General features: G+C 33.6%; 3 protein-coding genes across 4 annotated transcripts; all 3 read right to left on the bottom strand.

The window, feature by feature from the left end:
• Positions 1-510: 510 nt before the first annotated feature.
• LOC101209311 (dynamin-related protein 5A) lies at positions 511-6,690 on the bottom strand. The gene is made up of 16 exons (XM_004148945.3): positions 6,357-6,690; positions 5,776-5,839; positions 5,576-5,683; positions 4,759-4,860; positions 4,334-4,384; positions 4,180-4,241; positions 3,925-4,015; positions 3,685-3,749; positions 3,333-3,527; positions 3,100-3,219; positions 2,844-2,914; positions 2,512-2,737; positions 2,228-2,278; positions 1,567-1,795; positions 1,221-1,360; positions 511-1,136 (listed from the first exon to the last, which is right to left on the bottom strand). Exons 1-16 carry the CDS (start codon positions 6,483-6,485, stop codon positions 1,008-1,010), a joined length of 1,833 nt encoding a protein of 610 aa, XP_004148993.1. The 5' UTR covers positions 6,486-6,690; the 3' UTR covers positions 511-1,007.
• A 1,374-nt stretch (positions 6,691-8,064) lies between these two features.
• Positions 8,065-12,467, bottom strand: LOC101209558 (UDP-glucose 4-epimerase GEPI48). The gene is made up of 9 exons (XM_004148946.3): positions 12,071-12,467; positions 11,513-11,562; positions 10,889-11,024; positions 10,376-10,477; positions 9,974-10,201; positions 9,724-9,802; positions 9,128-9,210; positions 8,670-8,761; positions 8,065-8,352 (listed from the first exon to the last, which is right to left on the bottom strand). The coding sequence occupies exons 1-9, from the start codon at positions 12,257-12,259 to the stop codon at positions 8,262-8,264; spliced, it is 1,050 nt and encodes a 349-aa protein (XP_004148994.1). The 5' UTR covers positions 12,260-12,467; the 3' UTR covers positions 8,065-8,261.
• A 5,520-nt stretch (positions 12,468-17,987) lies between these two features.
• Positions 17,988-24,985, bottom strand: LOC101209802. 2 transcript variants are annotated; one of them, XM_004148947.3, is made up of 12 exons: positions 24,426-24,983; positions 23,990-24,162; positions 23,792-23,869; positions 22,971-23,050; positions 22,558-22,642; positions 21,313-21,729; positions 20,845-20,952; positions 20,463-20,530; positions 20,207-20,294; positions 20,051-20,122; positions 19,926-19,979; positions 17,988-18,496 (listed from the first exon to the last, which is right to left on the bottom strand). In XM_004148947.3, exons 1-12 carry the CDS (start codon positions 24,859-24,861, stop codon positions 18,419-18,421), a joined length of 1,737 nt encoding a protein of 578 aa, XP_004148995.1. In that variant the 5' UTR covers positions 24,862-24,983; the 3' UTR covers positions 17,988-18,418. The 2 variants fall into 2 exon arrangements, 1 of the variants encoding a protein (XP_004148995.1); XR_969199.2 differs by having other exon boundaries at positions 18,471-18,496; positions 20,380-20,530; positions 24,426-24,985.
• Between the last annotated feature and the right edge of the window lie 41 nt (positions 24,986-25,026).

Raw genomic sequence — 25,026 nt, 5'->3', positions numbered from 1 at the left:
ATTTTACCTTACACTTCTTTACACATCCTGACCCAGTATGTCATTTAATCACATCACTTGTTATGTGGAAATGCAAATGAACCTTTAGTTTTAATGCATTCTAAAATATAAAAAATATTGCATTTTGTTTAAAAAACATTAACATTTTTCTAAAATAAAAATATGAGTCCTGCAAAAATAGAATCCAATAACAGAAACCTTTTCATATGAACAGGTATTTTAAAAATAAATGACAATATTTTATGAGGTTGTTTTCAAATAATATTGTAAAATATCTGGTAAGATATCAACACTATATATGTCTATCAAGGATGGATTATAGATACTCATACTTTACTACATTTCTAAATATTTTTCACCATTTAAAATAATTACCCAAATTTAAAAGTATTTTCTTTAAAACCTAACAAAGAAAAAAGAAAAAAAAAACTCCTCTGCAACATTATATCCATGTTGTATGTTCATAAAATTAATGAAAATTTCACCCCAAAAGTAAAACGAACAATATAATAATACTAAGACGTAAGAATTTATATAATAAAAATTTAATAACAAGCGTAGTGACTCCAGAACAAACTATGCAAATAAATTCACCCTAATCTTCCCTAATTGTTGATTTGCTTACTTACCTTTAAGCAGTGTGTGTTTCAGTCATCAGATCCATCTCCAAAATCTCAAACCTGTGCGCTCCAAAAGAGAAGACTCATCTCTTTTTTCCACTCCAAATAATTCAAAACAAAGAAAAAGAAATTCAGGTATTTCTTCATATAATATTGTGTAATGGTACTCCTCTAGATATAGGTATTCCATATTCCCCCCAAAAGGGGGTCGAAGAAAGATGGCGAAAATAACTTCTTTATATAGCGTCAGGAACTGAATACAACAAAATCAGCTTATCCAGCTAACCTTCTTCCCCGCAATGTATGAATGAAAGAATTGTGCTGCTGCCATCTTCCCCTCCCTCCCAGATTCCACATACTGAAAAAGATATTATACATGTAACAATCTTACTTTGACCAAGCAACTGTGTCGATTTCTGCTTGTGCACTTCTGTATAACTCGAGCCTCTTTGCTAGGGCACTACGTCGTTCCATGATCGCTGGATCCTCGTTCAATAATGATGATAGGCGCTTTTGCTGCACAGGAAATAACAAATTTGTAATACAGTAGACAGGCAAACATTGCATGTTTGATCATATGAAAAGGGGAAAAGAGTTTACCTCTAGTTTTCCCAAATCAGTGAAAAAGTGATCGAGGAGGCTTCTTTTGGCTTCTCGTACTTGACAATAAACAATGGACTTGGGAATCGAGTTCCGTAAGCTTGCACAAACCATATGGACATAAGATAGCACCGTTGTTCCTGAAAAATGCCACAAGAAAATACATGCCATTGATAGATTAAACCAGATTCTCTTGAACATATTTAAGAAGACAAGTTCCAGACAGGTAAAAACGACACGTGACAAACTAAACGGACTATTAATCGAACATGTCCTAGATAAGAAGCATAAAATGTAAATGAATGGTAAGATAGCCGGTAGACCAATAATAAAGTTGATGACCTACCAACACGCCTTAGATATGAGTCATTGTATCGGTCAAAAATTGAATGTGTAGGGTTGCCTCCCTTTTCAATATCTTGAGGAAGCTTCCGGAAGAAATCAACAGTCAGGTAGCTACACTCCATATCCACAAGCTGAAGAGACGCCTTTTTGCTTTGCTCCCTCATTCTTTCCAGGGATTCAATAGCTGCGTTTCCTACCTCCACTCTAAGACCAGGATACTGCTTTAATTCCTGAAAGCGGCAAAAGAACATTTATGCACAAGATTCAAATGAAAAACATAATCTTATAAATCAGAAACTGGGGATATTTTAATTGGTCTTGATTAAGTAGCCAAATACGGTAGGAATGAAAATTGAAGACAGGCTTCATTTCTTAGGTAGCAGCTCAAAACATATTTGAACAAGTATAACTTCAAAGTCAATCTAACTAAACTAATCAATGTTACTATTAAAAGTTCATTAAACATGGTTTCTTCCATGAGCGAACAGTAAAGGATGAAAAGAGAAAGCACCTCTCTCATGAACGAATATTTGAAGACAAATTATGTAAATGAATCAAATTCTATACGGAACTGTTTTAAGTTGTAGACCACCTCAAGACTTAAAAAAATATGGAGCATGGTTTTGTTTTAAGTGTATCATATGTAAGGTTCAAGAGCATACTAGAGTTTCACCCATCGCTTTGTGAACCAGATCCTTCAATATGGCATGAACCTGAAATTAGAGAAAAATATATATTTATGAAGAATGATGAGCATCCAATAGATTCTTAAATAGTGGCAATGATCTCTGATCCGATAATGAGAAAATACACTAACAAATATATTATAGCGCATCAGTGAAACTCTATATAACAAATGTTCACCTCCCCCTCCCCTCATGCACCAATATTTCACAAGCACAAATTTCATGTATACCAAAGTAATACCAAGTTGTTTTGTGCATACCGCATCTACACATGCCTCAGCCGGGCCTCTAATAGTAACTAAAGTAGATTCAATAAGTCGACGATATCCTTGTTCAGGAGCTATTAAATGAGGTTGATATCCATCAGCTTCAGTAATAAGCTTCTTTACATTTTCCATTGACAGTTGCCTGTCAAACTGCAACCTCTTCAGCGCAGCAGGAAGTTGGTCATCGAAGACATTGTAAATTTTATCACCACCAGGACGCCTGCAGAGAAAGATCAAGATATAGAATTGCTTAGGAAACATGACAAAAGTCGTCAAGGAGGAAGCACTGCATATTACAAAAGAAAACAAGGGGAATATAAACATACACGCCATCAAGGTGCTCTTTAAAATTCTGATCAAAAGCCCGACAAATCTCCATAATCATGTATAGTTTTCCCTGCATTTATCAAATAAAAATGAACTTAAGAGAAGGAAATTGGAGAAACGTCTATTAACAACCCCTCCAACAATCTTACGGAACCAAAAGCAGAACAGGAAAAACTAAAACAATAAAAATGAACCCTATAGATGGGTTAAGAACCAATAGACTAGAGGCAGCCATTGAAATTTCAAGGAACATACCCCAGCATCATTTGCAACAGGCCTTCCAAGACGGCTTAGTTCGGATTCAAGTTCTGAAATGGTCTTGTTAATAAGGTTTTGAATGCCGGGGATTTTGGACTTGATTACCGTTTCTAGATGCTGAAATTAACATTGCAATTACAAAAAGTCAAATATCAATAACCACATTATGCCTCAACATGATTCCAACAGCGGAAATAGAAGGAATTAGACAAAATAAATGGTAAGCATACCTTTGAAAGGACCTTTGCTAGATGCTCAGAGCCCATCCTATGGGCGAGGTGCTTGTATTCCGAAGTGCTAGCAAAATAGTCACGCTCCCTACGCCTAGCTGCAATCATGTCAACATTTTTGTTGATGTCTGCTTGTGAACGATTCACAACACCAACCCAAGGAAACTTCAGCCTGTAAGCTTTGCCTTCCAATATCTTAGCAACGCAAAGAATGCGATTTAGAATATATGATATAATAGGCACATACACACCCACTAAATCAAGGCCAAAAAAAAACACAAATATCATTTCTCTGAAGGGGCAAAAACGAACATTTCCAATGTTTGATGGAGAGGGAGTCAGAGAAACTTACATCAACAGCATCTGTTCCCTTATCCATGAGATCAATCTTCGTCAAGACACCAAGAGTTCTCTCCCCTAAGAGAAAAAATATAGTAAAGGGTTAAAAATACCTTAAAAACAAATTTACTCCTTCGAAGAACACTTGAGAAAATAACAATGAGAAAGACATTAACAGAGTATGCAAAATGTAACAATGTGTTTCTTTTTTAGCAATAAATTGTAACAAATGGCTTGAAAGCATTGGTGTTACCAGTTGGATCAACTTCACGAGAGATTTTAATTGCGTCCGACGTAGCCAAATCTTGATTGGCAGGTGAAATAGCAAGTATAATACAATTAGGCTGCATAAGGGGATGCCAAAAAAGTTAACAAGCATGATGAAATTCAATCCCTCTCTAACAATGAAAGTACAAATAAAGAAACGAAATTTGATGTGAATAACATGAGGTTGTAAATTGTAATACATGATTAAACAAAATAGCACCCATTATTTTCCAAATCTTACCTTTTCAATATAGGAGCGAACCATCATTTCAATTTCTTGAACAATACTCTCTGGTTGGCCCTCTGAATTTTCCAAGAGAATACATAAATGTCACCATGTCATTGCTAAGATAAAAAAATTAAACCATGAAACAGAATAAGTTGAAATGACTTACCAACAGCTACTTTTGTAAGCCCAGGAAGATCAATAAGTGTCAAGTTTACAACTGCAAAGATTGGAAAAATACAGAGAATATATGAGAAAATGCTGCAAGCCAGGATGGTGTGTATGAAAGCTACACGCTCAAAATATTTGCAGTCAAAAAACATAGCAGCACTACTATCTGCTAAATATTCCAAAATGAAGTTTCAAAACAATTTCTCAAACTGCCTTAAATTTCAAACAATATTTCAAGGACAAATCTCAACCATGCAACTTCATGAAGAACTACTAGGAAAAAGTTATTTTTCCTAGATTGGAACAAGTCTTTGACTTAAGGTAGTCAGTTAATCAGTAATATTAGAAAGAAAATTCACACTATGCCGCACAAGATGTGCAAAAGATTAATTAGAAAATTCAAAAGTCAAATTCTTGACCTACCATTAGGAGAATATATACTGAGATGAATTGGGACACTGGAAATTTGTTTAGAGCGGCCAGTCTCTCGATCTGTCTCATCTTGAATTTCCTTCCTGACAGCAACTACAAAAATAGTTTGTGCAGTAAGAAAAAAGTAAGATAAGCAAATTAAAACATGTTGCTCCTACTGCTAAATCAAAATATATTGCTAAATCATTCATAAACACCTTTTGCTAAATCAAAACATAAAAATATAAAAAATTCCTCTTGGCAAATACATTAAATAATCAATGTAGACTCATGATTCTTTTGCAAATGAATGAACCCATCATTGGGGTAAGCCGCCAATTTAAGTTAAGAATCCATCACTCAACCATTTTCACATTGCATTCGTCATGCCTGACTATGGTGACTCGAACTTCCCCAAGAATTTAAAGCTTAGCTGCAGACAGCTTCTTTGTCATTGATTAATGATTGTATCTACCTTTCCCAATAAGTTTAAAATTGAGCTAACTCTAAATACCCAGTCTTCATACTGCCCTTTTTATTTCTTAGTAGTCAAATTTTGTTTCATACAAGAAAAATAATTTTAAAAACGTCAAAAAAAAGGAAAATTATTTTAAATGAGAAAACTGCTAAAAATATCTATGAACATAGCAAAATATAACCGTTGTTGATAGACTGCTATAGATTATAGGTCTATCCCGATAGGGATAGTAGTGTAATAGAAGTAAAATTTTCCATATTTGTAAATATTTATATTCATTTTCTATATTTAAAAATAACCCTTACAAACAGACAAAAAAATGAAATATTATATTAACAAAAAGAAATTTACCAAAATCATAAAATTTTTTCCTGGGAAGGTGGAGAAACTCTGCGTACTCTCTGCTTCCTTCGTCACCTTTATGAAGTTGCAAGACAAGAGGACGCCTAGTAACAATACCTGTAAAACATTTTGCACATTTTGCACTATTTAGCCAAAAGTGCAGTACGCAGATTTTACTCGTAGAAGAGTCTTAGTAATCTATTAATTACCAGATCCACGGGGTAAGAAATCCTTGCCGACAATGCTTTCTAACACTGAAGATTTGCCCGAACTCTGCAAGAGAGGAAAAACGAGAAAGGTCATTTCTGCTTGGCTATGAGCTATAGCTCTCTCCACTTAAATCAGCACATAAGATAATGGAGAAGCCTGATGCCATCAAGAAAGTTCCGACACAAATAAACATATCGCGTCGACACCGCGGTTGTACTATATTCTAGATATTACTCAACGCCTATCTACCGAACAGAACTTTCGGCTAATTACACGGATCCACAGAACAAACTCGATTGCAAAATCAGACAACGAAACAATCTTTTTCACGAAATCCTCCATTTTTAACATTTGATTGAGCAACAAAAACCTCCGAACTAACGATTCAGGCAGTAAAAAATCTCCATCCATTTCAAACGATTAACAAAAAGATAAACGATAAAGAAAGAACAAGAAGATCTCAATCCCTGAACACCAGTATCAGCTCAGATCGCTAAACTAATGTCGATGAGTTAGAAGCAGGCACAGTTAGATGAAACAGTAAAGAAAATAAAGAAGAAGAGAGAGATCGAAAACAGACTTGGCCACCGACGACGGCGATAGCCGGCAAGGAGTCCCAAAGTGTAGGCAATGCGCTAGCTTCGCCATGGTCACCAAGCGCCGTACAAGCCCTCTGAATTTTATTAACAAGAGAGATGAGATTCTCCATTTTTAGCAATCAAAGATCGAAATCCGTCAAGAGAAAGTCAGATCAGATCGATTTGATCCGACGAGTAATCGAAGCAACGGCGATGTAGGAAACAAATTCAAAACCCGAGATCTCCGGCTGAGAGAGAGAGAGAGAGAGAATCGGGTTTGAACAAATTGGAAATGGAAATTGGAAAAAATGGAGTGGCGGTGGAAAGCACACGGCTCCCCTTTTATACTTCAGAATTTGTAACGCACACCATTTCGTTTCTATTTCATTAATTTTCTTTTAGTTCAATTTACATTCTCTTCCCAACTAAGCTTTTTAAAACAAATTCTTTTTTCCTCTTTTCCAATATAAACTCTCTTAACTAAGATTATACCCTTTGCTCATACATACATGTATTCATCTATTTTAAATCTATAAATGAGCAGAAGATTTTGTATGTGTAATAATAATTATTAAATTTAAATATATATATATATATCCCCAAAGCATAGCTTTCTTACCTTTCAGTTTATTTGGGTTCTTACCTTCCTAGCAATATTTTTAAAATCAATGAAAATTTTGAAAAACTAAACCGTGTGATTTTTAGATCTTTTGTTTTTAGACTTCATTAATTGTTTACAATGATTTTTAAAGATACAAATTTTTAGTCAATTTTTTAAAACAAAAACAAGTTTTTAAAAAGGTATTTTTATAGTTTCAAAACTTGGGTTTGTTTTTAAAACATTGATTCAAAGTAGGTACGAAAGTAGCTAGTTTAGTGTGGAAGGAAGATTTACTAAAAACCATATAGCTACTAAAAGGACCTTGCTATTGTTGTACATATAATAAAAATTCAATCAAGAGACTTGATGTTTGAATTTTTCATGAATACTAAAACTGTTAAAATTCATTTCAAAAGCATTTTATAAGTAATTTTGAAAATGGGGAAGGTAATCCCAAACATATCCTCAATCAATTGAGTTAGACGAAAACAAATTAAAACTCTTTCAAATTTCAAACCAAGACAAAGACAGAATTCAAATATTTTGAACCGTTGAAAGGGTCCACTCACTTAAAAAAGCCCATAGAGATTGTCGCTTGGATTTAGTTCATTTTTAAACACAATATCTCTGTTTGGCTTTATTGAAACTCATCATAATGCCTTTTTCTCATTACCAATTCAGCTAATCTATTCCATTTCAAATTCAAATTCCTAACTATTCCACTCTCAACGGCCACTTCATACCATTTTTTAGATTGCCATCATTGGCTTGTTATCAAATTAACATAGGCACCGCCCTCTCATTATTGATAACTCTTGCGCTTCTTGTCATTACTGATAACTCTCGAGCTGAAGCGTCCTTTTATATACATAGTGCAAAGGCTCGATAAGGAAAAGGTTTAGATTTAGAACTCTTCAAGAGCACATAAAGTGATCAATATTCTACTTGTAGATCACACAAAGCTGACGGTTTAGAAAACAACTATCTCCCTGCCTGTTGTTAAAAAAACAAACATCCATGTGACCGACCAAAAACCGAACCAAATTGATGGACTTAAGAGCTAATCAAAAGCACCCAACATGTTTCGGCTTTGTTTTAAACTGCCAGAATCAACAATAAAGGAGCACACAAGCTTTTTTTATTAAATAGGCTCGAAACAACGATATCTCGTGATGATCAACTGGGATCATAACCAAGAAGTTTATACAACATAATAGAAAATACATCTATGAGGAGAATGTAAGAGTAATGCAAAAGCGTATAGGGTTAAGATAAGGCCCCAAGAGTTGATATAAGTATAAGCCAATTAGTTAGATTTTGGGGGTTCATAGCCGTAAGGATTCTTGCTGGCCCAGTTCCACTGATCCTTACACATATCGTCGATTCCATATTTTGCTCTGCATTCACAAATGAAATTGTAAGATGATCCTTTCGAGTTTTGATAATACTGGTCTCTATCTATATTTGTTATTTGGCTCAAGAAATGCCCAATTAATTTTAACATAATATGGAAACAGAAATCGGTTATGAGAAACGTGTAGTAAGCATGTCCAATACATCAATCTACAAATAACTTGACACAGCATTCTATAAATAAATTGTTATTTCTGTGAAAGCAAGTTAAACAGGCTTGAAAGGACATATAGGAAATAGCAAGTGGAGCGTAAACATATATAATCTATAAAAGAAATCATTAAAAAATAGGGAGACATACTTCCAGTTCAACTCCTTTTCTGCTTTGTATGTCGATGCGTATACAATTTCAGCATCGCCAGGTCGGCGTGCAGACGTCACAAGAGGAATTTTCTGGAACAGAGAAATTAACCAGTAAATTCAGATGGGAGGTGAAGTAGAGTCATGATTGAATAAAGAAGCACTCAAAGACTTGATAAGTTTTAGGGAGTTCAAGAGGACAAGAACTCGTGGTGGAAGTGTCAGTGAAAGGTGACGACTGTTGAGGATGGGGGATAGTATTTGGAATCATGGTAGCATCTCTAATCTGAAAACTAAAATCCTAGATATGAATCCCATTATTTTCATTTAAATTAAGCCTAGTATACCATAGTCAGAGGAAGGCATTGAAACCAGGAGCACATTACTTATAACCACGAACACCCTTAATTCTACCAAGTTTCTTGGAAACAAACGCAAAAGAAGTAGAGTAAAAAATACCTTTCCAGATGCTTTTTCAAAAGCTGAAACCATCTCCAAGACTGATGTACCCTTTCCAGTTCCCAAATTGTAAACTTCACAACCTATCATGATATTCATGACATATACCGTTCAAACTCTTGGATGATATAATTTTCATTTGTCATTATTAGCTATTGTGGTTATTAAAAGAAGAAAAATCTTGAAAGAAGAAATCAGAGAGTTGCAAGAAAATTTGAACACAAATAAATTGCTTCCTTGCCGGCAAATAATGCTTTAGTGCCCAAAGTTGTATTAATTTAACAGGGCAGTAGCCAACATTTTAGGCCACAAAGTATTGAACCTGAGACTTTTCTGTTTAACCCAAAACATTATTATAAACTAGCTCTAAATATTACTCTCTCATGTAATGTAGGAATTTTCCTTAGTATCCTCGGCATTCTCGTGGCATTATGAGTGTTATTAAAGCTCAAAATATAAATTTGGGGTAAATATACCAAGTATCCTCCATAATGGTTCTTAAACATAAATAAGAACTAAAAAGGATCAGGAAAATCTACTATGCATTACCAGTCACCACAAGGCACAAGCAAAGAGCCTGATATTGAGTGTATTACCTATACCAGCCGCATCTAACTTGCGCAATGCAGCAATGTGTCCATCAGCTAAATCAACAACATGAATATAATCACGTACCTGCAGAGGACAATAGATCTTTCAATAATCATCTTTCTCCATAAAATTCACTTGTATACATTAGGAAGAGAAAATTATTGGAAGCCTCAGACTACGGATATCAAGCACAGCAAGAAAAACCAGCAATCCAGCAAAGAACAAGGTTATATAGTGTTCCTACGATGAACTTACTCCGGTTCCATCTTTTGTTGAATAGTCAGTTCCATAGACTGTCAAGGCAGGACGCCTGCCAACAGCAACTTGCTGTACAAAGGGCATGAGGTTGTTTGGGATTCCACGGGGATCCTCACCAATATAGCCACTGGGGTGGGCACCCACTGGATTGAAATATCTTAGCAATATGATTTTCCATTCAGAGTCTGAACGGTATATGTCACGGCAGATTTCTTCTATGAGAAGCTGAAAGAGAATCAAGTCCACATGTAATAGCAGTCAATACCAAGAAAAAGAAGAAAACAGCAACGGTGCAAAAGTGAATAGATGGGAATTTCTTGTGTGTGATGGTCAACAGTTAAAACTTAGACAAAACTAATGATCAACTATAGTGCCCACTAAATAATAGGAGTTGTATACCTTGGTTCGTCCATACGGGTTTGCTGCAGAAAGGGGAAACTCTTCTGTACATGGTACCTCCTTCGGCCAACCATATACGGTGGCTGACGACGAGAAGACAAGCTGAAATATCAAAATAATTATTCAGGAATTTGGATCTTAAAAGAACACAAACATTAATCTGAAAAATAAGAAACTAGAATAAAGAAATATGGTTAATCCAGAAACGCCATGTTGTCCACTGTTTGTGGTACAGACTACAGAGTTGCTACACCATTTAAATTTTGTGGACTATGCATGTTATGATAAGTTGGAGGAACACCCAAACTTTTCCCCTAAATTGAGCTAGAAACTATTCCTGAACCAAAGGTAGTAAAGATTTAATCGTTGTTAACCTTATAGATGAGCTACTTAATTGTAAGATAAAAGAAAAGGTCAGCCCTGCATATGTCAGCAATAAACACACAAAACATTTCTTTTCAATTAACATCAGTAGAACAATACTTTTACTAGCAATGAAATAGGCAAAAACACCTTTTTACACCCATGGGCCGCCATGACTTCCAATAAAGTAATTGTTCCAACCAAGTTGTTGTCATAGTAAAGTAATGGTTTCTGTACACTTTCACCAACTGCTTTCAGACCAGCAAAGTGAATAACAGCCTCGAATCTGAGATGAAGATTAATCGATTGAGAATTACAAAAGCTCACTAACCATGTCAAAACATATAAACAGTTGAAATACTAATATTAAAATTAAATACAAGCATGAAATTTACTTCCTGTAGATGGAAATCAACGATTGTTCTATTTACAACTTGTCCATCAATATGATTGCCTAAATGATCAAAGTCCTGAATTTGATCCAATTATAAGGTGATAGGAGAGGACATAAGGATCTCAACTCAATCTTACAAATTCCACGGTAAGAACACTAAGCAACAAGCATGGAAGCTTACTTGTGTGCCTCACCTGTACATGGGTGGAGCCCCCTCGGCATCTTTCTTACCAATTTACTTAATAAAAAAAAAAATAAAGCTTGCATTTAACATCGATTCGATATCTAAATTTCAGGCAGAAGTGATATTTAAGGTTAACTAAATGAATCTCTATTATCCCATCCAACAAAAAATGTTCAAGAGCAGAGCAAGTCCTTACGGTGTTGAAGCAAACACCTTCTCCAAAGCCCGTTTGTCCCTGAGGTCCAGCTATAGTAAAAAGGAAATTACAGTTGTTATTAAACCAATTCAGAAACACATGCAAGTACATCATTATGAAATGTTTTACAGCACTATACAGTCCAAAAATATGACAAAAAAACAAACTTAGATAGAATTCAGAAATGATCAAACAAACATTTCAGTAACAGAGAAGATGATTAATTCGCTTCAAACATTACAAATACTTCATAGCTGGGAGGGAAAAAAAGTTAAAGCAACAAAGATGAAATAAAATCAGAAATCCTCAAAAGAAGTTTTAAAGAAAAAACTATGAACAGATAACGTCTGCGAAACAATCATATTGTTTAATTAAACAGTGTAGCAAGAAGATGAGAGCAAAACAGAAATTCAAAACCAGAGAATAGAATCCAAAATCAATTAGAAGCTCCAAAAGGGAAACTAAACACGAAAGAGTAACGAGAAGATGAAGATGGAAGATACGTTTGATGAGTAAAGATGAAGAAAAAATTAAGAAAATAAGAAGCGAAAAAGAAACCTTATGAAAGGAAAGGTTTTTGCCGAGATCGCCGGCGAGCTCCTTGACTCGACGAACAGCAATTTCAGAGGAATTGTCCAAATTATCAACGATGACGGCCCGGTAACCGCCGAGAAGGAGCTGAAGAACAGTGTGGCTTCCAATGTAGCCAGCACCGCCGGTGACAAGAATAGATTTCGCCATAAGCATACAAGCGAAGAGAATGAAGAAGAAGAAGAGAGTATTGAAATGGCTGAAGAAGAAAGGTTCGGAAATGAAGAACAAATTTATACAAAATTAAAGCTTTTAACTTAACTGAATCAGAATATAAGTAGAAAAGGAAGATTTCTTCTTCTTTTATGTTTTTTTCTGCCTTTTCTTTTCTTTCTAAAAGGTTCTCTTTTGTTATTAAGGGAAGAGGGAAAAATAAGAAGGTAAAGGGTAGTATTGGCATTTACTTTTGGGTCACCACACTTGAAATAAAATAGAAAAAACAAAAGAAAAACTATCGTATTTAGCTGCTCTTCTCAGAACGTTTCCGTTTTGGTAAGTTAGTATTTTATACGTAGAGTTTGTTACATTTTTACCCTTAATTTTATTTAGTTTCTTTTAAAGAATTGAATTGTTTTTAAAAATATTGTTCCAAGTTCGTTGAGATTTTTGTTGTTTCTAACATTTTTTAAGATGACATCTTTAATTACTTAATCAACAACATTATTCAAATTCAATCTTTAAACACTAATTGTAATCCTAAAATCCTTCAACATTACTTTCTCTAATTTTGTTTTCAAGTTCATCATTCTCTTTCAAAGTATAAATACCTTCAAAATATATATTTAATGAAAACTATATAATTTGTTCAAGACCGATTCGAGTAATATGAAGATAAGAGATTTAATAATTGGATGTTTTCAATTATCTAATTCACAGAGCCAATGGATTCAGTAAATAACAATTGTAAAAGAGTATTAATCTAGGAGAGTGTCATCCAAATAAACATATTTATATAGATATAGCTTGCAATATTGTCCTTAAAAACTTAAAAAGCTCTCGAGAAGTTTGGTGATGGATTATCACAAAGTTAAGTGTTCTTTTTACTTCATGTTTCTTTAGTTATCAAAATAGAAGAATGCAAGCGAAAGAAACAAGATATATAGACTTATTTGTTAAATGTGTCACACTTGTTAGTAGCGTTGAGTTGTTTATGAATCTTTGACAATTAAGTTGTACTACTGATGTCGACATATACTAGTTGAAATATGTCGTATGTATCTTCTTTTTTTTATATACAATTTAAATTAGGTTATAAGCATCATACATATATGTATGGTAGGTATCAATTGTATGAATGGTACTTAAAATGAACATTATTGTTTTATCCACTAAACAAATATATAATTGTCTCTTTCACTTTTTCCATAGTAAATATCTTGAGTTTCTGCATAATATAATACTTAATTACTACCCCTATGGTTAAAAGTGTTGATGGTTGTTATCTCACTTTTCAATTACTATTTTTCTATTTTATGTCATTGATTAAGAAAAGAGAGAAATGATGATAATAATAAGAATGAGAAAGCAATCCAAATGCCTATACACTATTAAGACAACATATCATCTCTTTATTGTTTGGTACAAACAAACAACTTATATTGATTAATGCTTCCAAGCACTTTTTGGAATTTTGAACTTTCTTACATAAGATGCACTGAACATTGACCTAATCTCACCAAACTTTACATAATTTCACAAACCAAACTTTACTTAGTTCCTTTTTTTTTTTAAATTAAGCTCACGCTTATCGAGGATAAAAGATGGTTTCATTTAGTTACTTTTGGTGTTACTTATTTTTTGCATTTGTACTATACATTTGACATACGTTCAAATGTGTAATGAAATAACACAATCTAATAGATGAATCACAAGTGTCCAATTCACTATTATTGTTGTTACCGTTACATTTAAAAATAACAAATTTTGACATCTTTATTATTATCATTACTATTACCTTTACCGTTATCATTTAACCCTCAAAGTCAGAGATAGAGATAAAAAAAAAAAAAGTAACGATAATCGTAACTATAAGTCTAATCAAAGTCATAGTTTTTAAGTAAACACGATTGAAAACAATCCAATTTTGTTTGCTATTAAAGATCATTACAATTATCCATCGATAAAATTTCATTTGTGAATATACCAATGATAAACTTAGAAAATTGTAGCCAAAACGACATATAAAATTTGTTCTTTTCTTCTTCTTGCACGGTTTTTAGTGGATGGATATTCAAATTACAACTTGACTTATCCATTAGCAAATTTCTTTATATATATATATGAGTATTTATATCGTTAATATCAAATTACTAAACAAACTAGTTTTGTGCATACAAGGTTCAAACAAATTTAATTAGATCAAGTAACAATGTTTCATAACGAGTCACAGTCAAAATATGAAATCGAGAAAATATAATATTGAAATAATAAGTTTTAATATGTATAAGAAATTAAGAAATTAAAAAAAATTCTTAAATGTCTTTACTTTCTCCAAATTTCATGGATTTTTCTCGAATGTACATATATTTTACAAATCCACCAAATGCTTCTATTTATAAGTCGTTCATGACCACTAAGAATGAGTATTTTGAAGACATCTGTCAATGATGTTGATTAAGGGAGCGGCGCACCTGGTGGACACTAAGCTTAAATGCATGGACAATATTAATAATGTTTATAATATTGTTTAGTTAACTTGTAAATATATATTTTGTTTGGATAAAAATCAAAAAAATATAAATTTTTTTAGAAAAAAGGTATATATTTTTTATTTTGTTAAGAATTAGAAAAATAAAACAAAAAGAAATGGTAATACCAAGTCTTCTAACAGCTGGTAGGGAAGTCAAAAGCATTTCAATCAAAAGAATTAGATGCGTAAAAGTTAAAAAGGTAAATGCATTCTTTTCCATTTTATAAAGTGATATAATTGTACACCCAAGAATTGAAATTCTAAGCTCTTTCTACGAAATCATTTGATTTTTTTAAATATATATAAAAAAATTGAAATAAAATTTTAAAAGAGACATTTTTAAAAATAATAAAATATTAAAATTATTTACAAAATATATTAAAATTATTTACAAAATATAGCTGTTTTTGTAAATAGTAAAATTTAGCTTTTTAAAAATTACTTGGTCAATTTGTTAGGATGATGTGTTATGGTAGAGTCATGTGTGTATGGTAGAATGGAATTTAATAAAAGTTAGATGGCATGCTCCCTAAGATTGGATATTCGGTAGATCATGAATATTCAAAGGCAAAACAATAACACATCCATCAACGTTGCTATTATTATTTTAATTAAGTATATGTTTTTTTTTTTAATTTTCAAGAATAAAATAAATTGAAATTTCGAGTCTATATAAATTTGTAATTGTATATATATATAAAGCACCTTTGATCCAAAAGTGGTTGGAATTTGATTCATTTAAGAAGCTTCAAAGATTCAATTTCAACAGGGACGCTAATGGATGAAATTCAGTAAAAAGAATAAACAAAATAATATAAAAATCTAGACAAATTATAAAAAAAAATAGAACATTTGAACAAAATAAGGGTAAATAGTTTGTCAATTTTTACTATTTTTTTTAAAAAAAAACCCTAAAATCTACTCGTTTCTGACCGTTTTAGGAATAATAATTAAGGATATAACAACATTTAAAAGAAATTACAAATATAGCATAACTATCACTGATAGATTTGTATGATATACCAATCAGAGACCAATATTTACAACAGGATCTACAACATAATCTATGGGTGAAAGAATTTGATAAATTTTGCTATATTTACAATTTTTTTTAAATATTGCTATATACTTAATTATTTTGCATCTAATGACTAAATTTGCAACTATCCACTTCTTTTATTCTTTTATTCATTTTTTTTTTATCTTTTTATAAAAAAAATCTAACTAATCATGAGTTTAGTAAGAGACTTTTTTAAAAAACCAAAATTAAGAAAAATGACTATTTTTTAAAAAACAGAAAAAATTTAAAAACTAATTAAGATAAAACAAAAAAGCTTAACTAAGAAATATAAATATTTTGTCAAATATTTTATTTAATACAATTTTGGTAGATGGGAAGTAAAGTATAAGAGATTAAAATAAAAATGAGAAAAAATAACACTTTGAACTTTGATATTTGAGAGGTACATCAATTGAAATACTCAAATGGTATAATGTGTAACAATTTACCCCTTTCAAGTTTTTTTGTGTAAAACTTATAATTACTTCAGCCAAACTCCTAAATGTTCGTAAACAAAACTTACCTATAAAATTATCAACACATCAATTCTTCTGTGTAAATTTCATCAAATGTGACTCAACAAAATGAATTATAAGAATTGATGCACACAAATCTAAGAGTTTAAATTTATTCACTCATGAAAGTTAAGAATTTAATTTATAAAACTATAACTCTCATAATCCTAACAAAACAATTATAAAAGGTATAAATTGATGCACGTTTGAAAATTCATAGATCAAATTGATACAAGGCATAGATTTTCGGATTATGTTTCTTAAAACAAAAATCTGACTCCTAAAACTTCAATTAACCATCCACACAATCATTGTACTAGAACACAACTCCAAAATTTGGCTCAAATCTCCTAGAGTTATGGATTAAAATTCAAATCAAACAAATTTGTAATACTATCAGACTACTCATTACTTACCATCATTCATAATTTAACACATAGTTAAATAACATTTATTTAGAATGGCAATGAAGTAAAAGAAGAAAGTAAAAAAAATAAAGGTGGTTAGTATTTTTGACATGACCAAGGACCACGTGAGGCTACGAAAATGAAAGATGGTTCAATTTCAAAGAACAAAACCTAGTGGTCCGAAGTTTGACAAAATAAAATGTTAAATAACGTGAAACTGAGCAATCTCACGAAACAAACCGCATGATCATACAACATTTGAGAGTTAAGAAAACTCATAAAAAATTAATTTCTAGTAGGTGATCAACAATGAGTTGAACCCATATGACCTCTTAGTTGGCTACTAAGACTATCTCTTTTTTACTCATAGGTCAATCCATGATAGTTATCAATAGTCAACTATTATCAATAACCAACACATTGACACTTCAGACACTTCAATTCTCAATTAAGAGATTCATAGGAATAATCAAAACAAGTTCAAAGAGAAAACTTAAGTAAGAATAAAGATAACACTGAAGGAGAAGAAAAAGACGTGAACTGAACACATAATGGAATAAGTCCTTGCAACTAACGAAAAAGATTCTGTTAGTTATCACCATTAATAGTATCTTATATTAAATCTTGTACATTCTTATCAACTATCCCTAGATGTATCCAACATATTAATTCATGTTGAACTATCTGTTTAAAGGAATAGAATGAGAAGCTAATCTCAAGGTTTATAGAAGTCGAGGTTTACGTATTAGAAAGTAAATTTTTGGAAATGATTTAATTTATAAATCTCTTACAAAAATGGTTAAACAGAGTAGAAAAAAAAGAAAAGGTAGAGTTCCAACCTCAATCTCAAGGTATGTTATAGAATATTCCATTTAAAGCTGAACCTTAAAAATCCACTGGCCCTTCTACCTCACAAGGTGAATGTGAATAAAGCAAGAAGTGTACCAAATTCCATTCTCTAGTTAGTGATAAAAAGGGGAGAATCATGGATCTTTCTTTTCAACAGGAGAATCGTGAATCTTTTTCTCATTCTTCTCCTTTTCTCAGTGTTCCTGAGAAAAATCCTTCGTAAATAAGTAAGAACTAACATCTCCATTGGTAAAAGTCATTTTGTTTATAAGAATCCAAAACTAAAATTATGTAGATTTAGATTCAAAGTTCTCTAGCCAGTGGACAATAAGAAGAAACTATCAGACCCAACTAAGAACATTACTGAAATGTAAAAGATGGATAATTCATAGAATCATTAACGTGTTATATATACGTGATAAATCAAATTTCAGTACTCGGGAGGGAAAAGTTCCAAATGAAACTTAGATTTCAATTTACTTTTTCATAACAATAATACAATTTAACAAATGAGATATTCAGTAATAAGATATCTGATCACAAAGCACTGACCTGATGCTGCTTCAAAACTTCATGTACATGGACCAAGTAGACATTGATTGGCATTTTCATTGAGAAGTAAGAATATTTGTGAAGTATTTGGTTTTGTTATTGATGCTCCAAGATTTGTTTGACAAATAGTAATTCTGGGTAGGTAGTGCGGGTACAAGGTGATGTGGAAATCGAGATATGGATGCATGAAGAATCGGGGGCCTAACAGTTACCTGGATTGAGAACACGAGAGAACACACTTGTCTAAACCTTTTCTGTTGGCATTGATTGGTTGAGAAGTCTTTCCGCTTCATCGTTGGCTTCTGCTTGTAATTTCCATCTCTGCATTGGTATTGACACAAAAGGTTAGAAGAAAAAGATAACTAATTAGCCAAAGATGGAAATAGTGTCTGCTGATTGGCTCCAAAGATCAGGAAACCATTATAGTCCAGATGAAAATATGAGGAACTAAAAGACAACAGAAACCAAAGCCATGTGTTTCGTTCTGAATTTAAGGGTGTTGAATGATGATTTTATTGTTCAGTAAAAATACCAATGCGAATCATATATTAAAAACAGTAGCCGAACTAACTCTGTGAACAACTAAAAACTCAGCAGACATCTCTACTTTGATAACACAGAAGTCATATTTTTCATGTAATTGAAAATCAATGCAATCTTACTTCTAAATAGCTTTGTGTCACACCCACACACAGTATCAGCTGATAGTAGGCTCAATCTTTGATATTAATTATGATGTGCTAAATTCGTCTGGAAGGCAACATATGGGTAGTGGTTATAGTTTCATTCAAATGTATATTAGGTGATTGAGACCTTAGCTTGAAGACCCTTCGGTGCACTCTCACGGAAAATTTTCTGATATTCCAGCTTAATTGAGTTGGAAAAGCTTATTGTTGCTAGTCAAGGACTTGAATATGATGAAGGGAAATATAACCCCGGCTGTTTGTAAGGCTGGCTCTAAGTGTGGTGGTGGCAGAGGGCACCACTATATGGTCTTAAGGCTAGGCCCATGGTAGCTTGACTGACTTGATGGAATTAGAATGGATTTCTATCATGTAAATGTTGAATGAAATCAGAAAAAGCTCAACAGAAAGTAGCTAAATAAAATAATTCGAGAACTCAAACCCCTCCTGAACAAAAGCTTCTCAATATAACATTTTCACTCTCTCCTAACTCCCTACATAAATAATTTTTCCAACATTCTCGGTGCCACCCTCCCTCTGATACATTTCCACATTTCATGCAGCCAAAAACCGAAATACCTCCTCCCTCAAACCGCCTCAGAAGCTGTCAATGTTTCCACATCTCCTCGTGTAACTTGCAAAATGTAACTTTCAATTCCTCCACCAAAAGTTCCACCAATTCTCAAGGTGAAAACAAGAAACTATTTTAGCAGTTTATCAAAGTATTCTCACACTGCTTCATGAAACAGTAGTTCATGAGGAATGGGAGATCAAAAAGGTAAGTCCAGTGCTTCGTGTAGTACCATATGGATGGAAATGACTAAAAATAAGTCCAATAGGTATGCCACCGGGACAGCCCTGGCAGTAATAGTGAATAAACCATAGTAAACCAGAGCAAGTTTCTCAAAATGTTGACGAGTAAAATACTCAGAGACCGATGGTAGTATGGATGAGGTAAGAGAAAGACACGATATCCAACAATTAACGTGAACAAAAAATTAGACATCAACATCACAACATAGTAAGGCATGCAAACAAAAAATTAGTTCACAGTGATAAAGACATGCCTCTTCTAGATTTTCCAGCACCATGATTTGCTCTATCTGTTCAGACACTCTTTCCTGTAAAATGGGCCAAATAGGTTAATAACTCTACATTCTAAAACTTATGATAAGGCAGCAATTGCACGCACCACACTGCTAGCTGCTTCAGCTGCAATAACATCAGACTCCATTTCAACTTCGATCTCAATCATCGAGGAAATCTGTCAAAAAAGATACCACTAAGTAACCATACCTTTCCGAAAGTAAATTCTTAGGACAATGGTATAACTTAGGCTATGGCATACCCTTGCATAGCTTTCGATTAGTTCAATCCGTTGCTTAAGGGAATTTTCCAAGCCTTCTCGCACCTTTTTTATCCTACTTCTACGTGCGCTGGAGACAATAAAAAAAAAAAAAGACTGAGTTTGGAAGACATCGAGAAAGAAGAAAAAGCGAAACATCCAAATACTTTTACAACCTTAATAAGTCAATTGAAAATGAACATTGGCAATAGTTCACTGAATTAAGAAAGGATCATTCATAGTGTTTAGTAGGATTCACCGGTAAGAAGGTTCTCCTACGGCAAAAATTTTGTTCTCCAATTGGCACATCCGAGCCAACATCCATACCTAAAGAGTGAAACAAATTAAAGTTCACCAACCAGATCTACAACGTTATTTGATGACAACTTATCTTAGTACAACTCATGAGAGAGTATATGAAAAAAAAAACCCGGTTGAAGATTAGAGAAAAATAATGGTAACTACTTCAGTGTTTTTCTTCAGGAATATAAGAATTTTAAGAGTGTGATGAATTGTTAAACCTCATGCATTCAACTTAGTTAGAAACCATGTAATATGTTCTTGATGTTAAGAATGTGAACTAAAAATTAAATTTACTTCATGATGCAATGACCAATAGTCAAGACTATGTGAATGCATACCTCCTTTTCAGCAGCTAGTTTTAAATCCCCGATACGAGACTGAAGCACATTATATTGAGATAAAAGTTGCTGCTTGATAGCAATGATATCAACTGATCGTTGAGGAAGCTGATACAAACAAAGAAACATATGAATTAGTTCTACTCAAGCATTCAAGGAGAAAAGTTAATAATATCAGAACATTAGCATTGCTAAATGTGGGTTGCAGGAATAAATATTTTAAAACTCATCTCAAATGATTTTCAACAGTTGACAACAGTCAAATTATAATTGAATGCACCAACTGATACCACAAGCCAAAATTTAAAAATACACATGTATAAAGACATGTAATCAATGACAACATTCTCATGCAAAAAATAATGTCAGTTTGAAAATATTAAAAAATAAATTGATAAAATAAAGTAGGGTTTAAATATAGGTCTAGACTTATAGTTATACAGGAAAGAGTGACTAAGAAATCTGTACCCGATTGAATTGAGGCAAAATTAATGAATTCAAGGTAGCTCCTGCAGCTAGAGAAGCAAATCCAGCAACTATAAGCAACTGAGGCAAGCTGGGGTCAATTACTCCAGAGGCAGCATCTCCAGCGGCAGACAAAACTATGAGTGGAAAGAGGATCGATGGGTTAAGTAAGGATGAGTTTTCCTTTCCTGGCACTCTTAATAATAGTGACTCCCGGCCATCTGAATGATTTGTCAGGCACATAGCCTCTCCAGAGTACAAATTGGGATCCTTTGGACTAAATTTAATAGGACCAACTTCTCTGAATACATTTGATGGAGCTGCAGCAGCAATTGTCACCCTTTCTCCCTCTCGAGCCGGGAGATCTGCTGTTTCAGTAGCAAACTTCTGGGTTCGTGCCACTCCAGAAGGAGTTTGTACCTAAGAAGAATGACGAAGGAAAAAATTAGTAACAGAAGCACAAGAACAGAGAGAATAGTAAAACATGTAATGGAACATAACTGTGCATGTTGATTGTCTAAAAAACATGTAATGGAACATAACTGTGCATGTTGATTGTCTAAAAAACATAGGATAGTCAATGACTTTGAAACTTTTATGAGAACCAGGAAGCTGGCAAACTAAATAGGAGATTGACGAGAGTAACACTCATTCATGAGATGAGAGCATATTTTCCTACATGTACGTTTAGTAAAAATTCCTACGGTATGTGGTTTATTGTTAGTAGTTCAAAGATATTAAAGAGACGGGAGACCTACTTATGCATTATATGAGATTACACTAAACTCACAAATAAGCCATAAAGAAAATCAGTAAGAAAAGTGTAGGCAAGTATCGTTAAATTCAAATAAATACAAGGTTGTGCCAAATTTTCATGAGCCAGATGAAAGATTAGATATTTAACCAGCTAGATATGATAATTGTAAAAGAGAACAAAATGATGTTTCCATGGTAAGTACAGAACTTTGCACGTTTGAATAATTTAAGGCCACACAATTATTTAGTCATGAAACATACATGGGATGAATAAGTACTCAACAGATCACAAAAAGGTAACGGAGAAATGGGGAAGATATGAAATCATTGCAAATTTGCAATAACATTAGAAACTTAAAAATTGATGCATCACTCGTCCCGCGGATGAGCAAACAGATATAGATCAAATGAGCAGATGTTTGGTATTGGATGATTAAAACAATTGAAAGAACCAAATAGTTCAAAGCCAAACTGAGGTTACATTATACATACCACAATGGAGTGCACAGCAACAGGAATTTTTCGCTTCATTATGTTCAAGAACCGAAGTGCTTTTTCCCATGCAGGAGTATCCATGCTGCGTTCGGCAGGAGGAGATCCTTAGAAAAAGTGAATATTCGAGGATCAACATCTAATGCAAATATGTCTTATAATTAATATATAGTTACGAAATAAGATTGCAATGATTTAATATTAGCATGAACTACAGGTTCATAGTGTTCAGGGTAGTGGGCAATGAACGTATAGTACTAATGGGAGAATGTATTGAGCTCACAAATGCAAAGCGATCATGCACTTAAAAGACAACAGAACTTGAACCATAGATTATCAAAAACACATAAGACGAGAGATTGAAGTACCAGCCAACTAAATAAATCAAGTAAGCAACATCCAGGTGAACCTACCGAATTTCTTCTGACTCGATATTAACTATGTTTCCTGAAATAAGTTCATACTTGTAGCAGCACTTTGCACAGGATACAATCTGAAAGAAGAAAAGATTGTAAAGGGTAAAAGCTTGCTCGGGAACAGGTGTCAACTTGTAGTTTGTAAAAGAAAAAAATAAATTGGCAGATAAAATATTTGTATTTCTCGAATATAAAACGTTCGAGTCTCCAAATCATATATCTCAGAGATAAAGCATCAGCTTTTGTTCAAAAATAAACCAGGAGCTTTGAACAAATGCTTGATTAGGCGCACAATATCAGAAGTCAGGGAAACACAGTGGCATGAAAGGATGGGAGAAATATGAAGTAAGAACAAATTAATAGAAATTTGAAATAAAGAGGCAACCAATTGCCAAAGTTGTATTGGCACAACATCCATCCCTCAAGAACAGAGGTTCAATTTCCCACTCAGCAATTGTTGTACCAAAACAAGGCAAACAATTGCCAAAATCATAAACAAACATAGGAAACATTTTATCTTATGATAACTCTGTAGTGTCATGTCATAAAGACCCTATACCACAATAAATATTGCACAAACATGTGTTCAATGATAATACTTCACAATCAGCAATAAATAGATATTCAACCATAATATTATTTAGTATAGTAAGTATGGTCGTAGAAACAGCTAATGCAGCATAGTCATACTCTATCTGAACATCTAACGTCTAAACCTAGTTTTCCCAGGGAACTTGAAGAAATGTTCATCAATCATTCATCCTAGATACACTGCCCGATAGAATCCGACCCACAAAAGTAGCCACGTACTTCTATACCTGAATACCATGCTGCGGTTGTGCAACTGCAACTGCTACCATACAACTGGGACACTTCACCACTTTTCCAAATGGTACCTTCAAACATAGAACAGCTATTCAGGAAGTCTGTCGTACATTGTTTGATGTTCATCACAACTGTGTAAATGTCCGCACACGAATATGCTCATACACATTTGAACAAAAATGGTTTATCACCTCCTCAGCAGGTGTTACACCAACACGGCAAATAATTTCGATCATTCTAAGTGCATCAGATACCCTCAAGGATGCTGCAAGACCTTCAATCAGCAATGTATATACATGAACATCTGGCCTTGACCATTTCCATCTCTCAACGATGGAAGCATTTTCATTAACACCTTCCCATGCTGTAACCATTTACAATGACAATGGATTAAGCAAATTAGTAGATATCTTACGGTTTCCCATTGAAAATTCATTATTTCTTCATAGCTAAAGAAACCAAATCAACGACGTATCGTATTGGCTAAAGACCACCGTCTTTCTTAACAACTCGCAAACTAAAAGAAAACAATTCCAACAATTCAGATACCGAGTTCCATATTTTCCACCATCAGTCTAAATTATTAAATAGATAGAACTTCAAATAATCAAACATAAAAACGCACACCTTGATAGAAAGTGGAACGCATTGCGTAGAACACAGACAAAGCAAGCTCGGGATTGTTACGCTTAAGTGCAGCCGAAATAATCAAACGACAGTCGGAAACAGACACAGTACCTCCACTTCTCCCTGACTTATCACCGATCATCCCTAGCGCTTCATCAGCATCCTTAGCACCCGAAACAACTACAATCAGCTCGTCGTCGAGTAACTCCGAAGCAGGATTCTCAAAAGCCGCAGAGCCGTCGATGTCGCTGCCACTTAAAGAAGTTCTAACTCGCAACGACTTAGAGAAGGAGGTGAAAGCAAAGAAAGCGTGAGAACAAAGAAGGAGAGGCATGAAAACGGTAGCGCCATTGGTTGAAGAGGCGAGTGGTTCGAGGAGTTTAGGAGGAGGGAGACGAGTGAGAGTGAGGCATGGTGAAGTGAAGTTCAGAATCATTGTGTGAATGGGGATTTGGAGTGAAACGAAGGAGAATCTGTGTAGAGAAATGGCATAGAATTTGTCGAATGCTTTCGTTTCTCTCACTAGAGTGAAGGATTTTGGCGGATAAAGAATGAGAGGCCGTTAGGAGGAGACGAAGGCGGGAGTGGTTGTGTGCGGATG

The sequence above is a fragment of the Cucumis sativus genome, chromosome 4, assembly GCF_000004075.3.
Source record: "Cucumis sativus cultivar 9930 chromosome 4, Cucumber_9930_V3, whole genome shotgun sequence".
Classification (NCBI taxonomy): Eukaryota; Viridiplantae; Streptophyta; class Magnoliopsida; order Cucurbitales; family Cucurbitaceae; genus Cucumis; species Cucumis sativus.
The sequence above is the reverse complement of the archived record's forward strand: the minus strand, read 5'-3'. Positions and strand labels throughout refer to the sequence as shown.

Excerpts from the sequence above, each read along its gene's own strand:
- LOC101209802 (XM_004148947.3), bottom strand. The coding sequence starts at position 24,861 with ATGATTCTGAACTTCACTTCACCATGCCTCACTCTCACTCGTCTCCCT. Across the intron at positions 20,531-20,844 it reads AACTAGCTGCTGAAAAGGAG|GTATGGATGTTGGCTCGGAT; the intron begins GTATGCATTCAC and ends TTCACTCTTTAG. Across the intron at positions 18,497-19,925 it reads TGCTGGAAAATCTAGAAGAG|AGATGGAAATTACAAGCAGA; the intron begins GCATGTCTTTAT and ends ATACCAATGCAG.
- LOC101209311 (XM_004148945.3), bottom strand. The coding sequence starts at position 6,485 with ATGGAGAATCTCATCTCTCTTGTTAATAAAATTCAGAGGGCTTGTACG. Across the intron at positions 4,385-4,758 it reads CAGTATATATTCTCCTAATG|TTGTAAACTTGACACTTATT; the intron begins GTAGGTCAAGAA and ends CAATCTTTGCAG. Across the intron at positions 2,738-2,843 it reads AAAGAGCACCTTGATGGCGT|GCGTCCTGGTGGTGATAAAA; the intron begins GTATGTTTATAT and ends CTTTCTCTGCAG.
- LOC101209558 (XM_004148946.3), bottom strand. The coding sequence starts at position 12,259 with ATGCTTATGGCGAAATCTATTCTTGTCACCGGCGGTGCTGGCTACATT. Across the intron at positions 9,803-9,973 it reads CAACAAAAGATGGAACCGGA|GTACGTGATTATATTCATGT; the intron begins GTAAGTTCATCG and ends TGTCCTCTGCAG. Across the intron at positions 8,762-9,127 it reads TTGAAAAAGCATCTGGAAAG|AAAATTCCTCTTGTGACGTC; the intron begins GTATTTTTTACT and ends TCTCTGTTCCAG.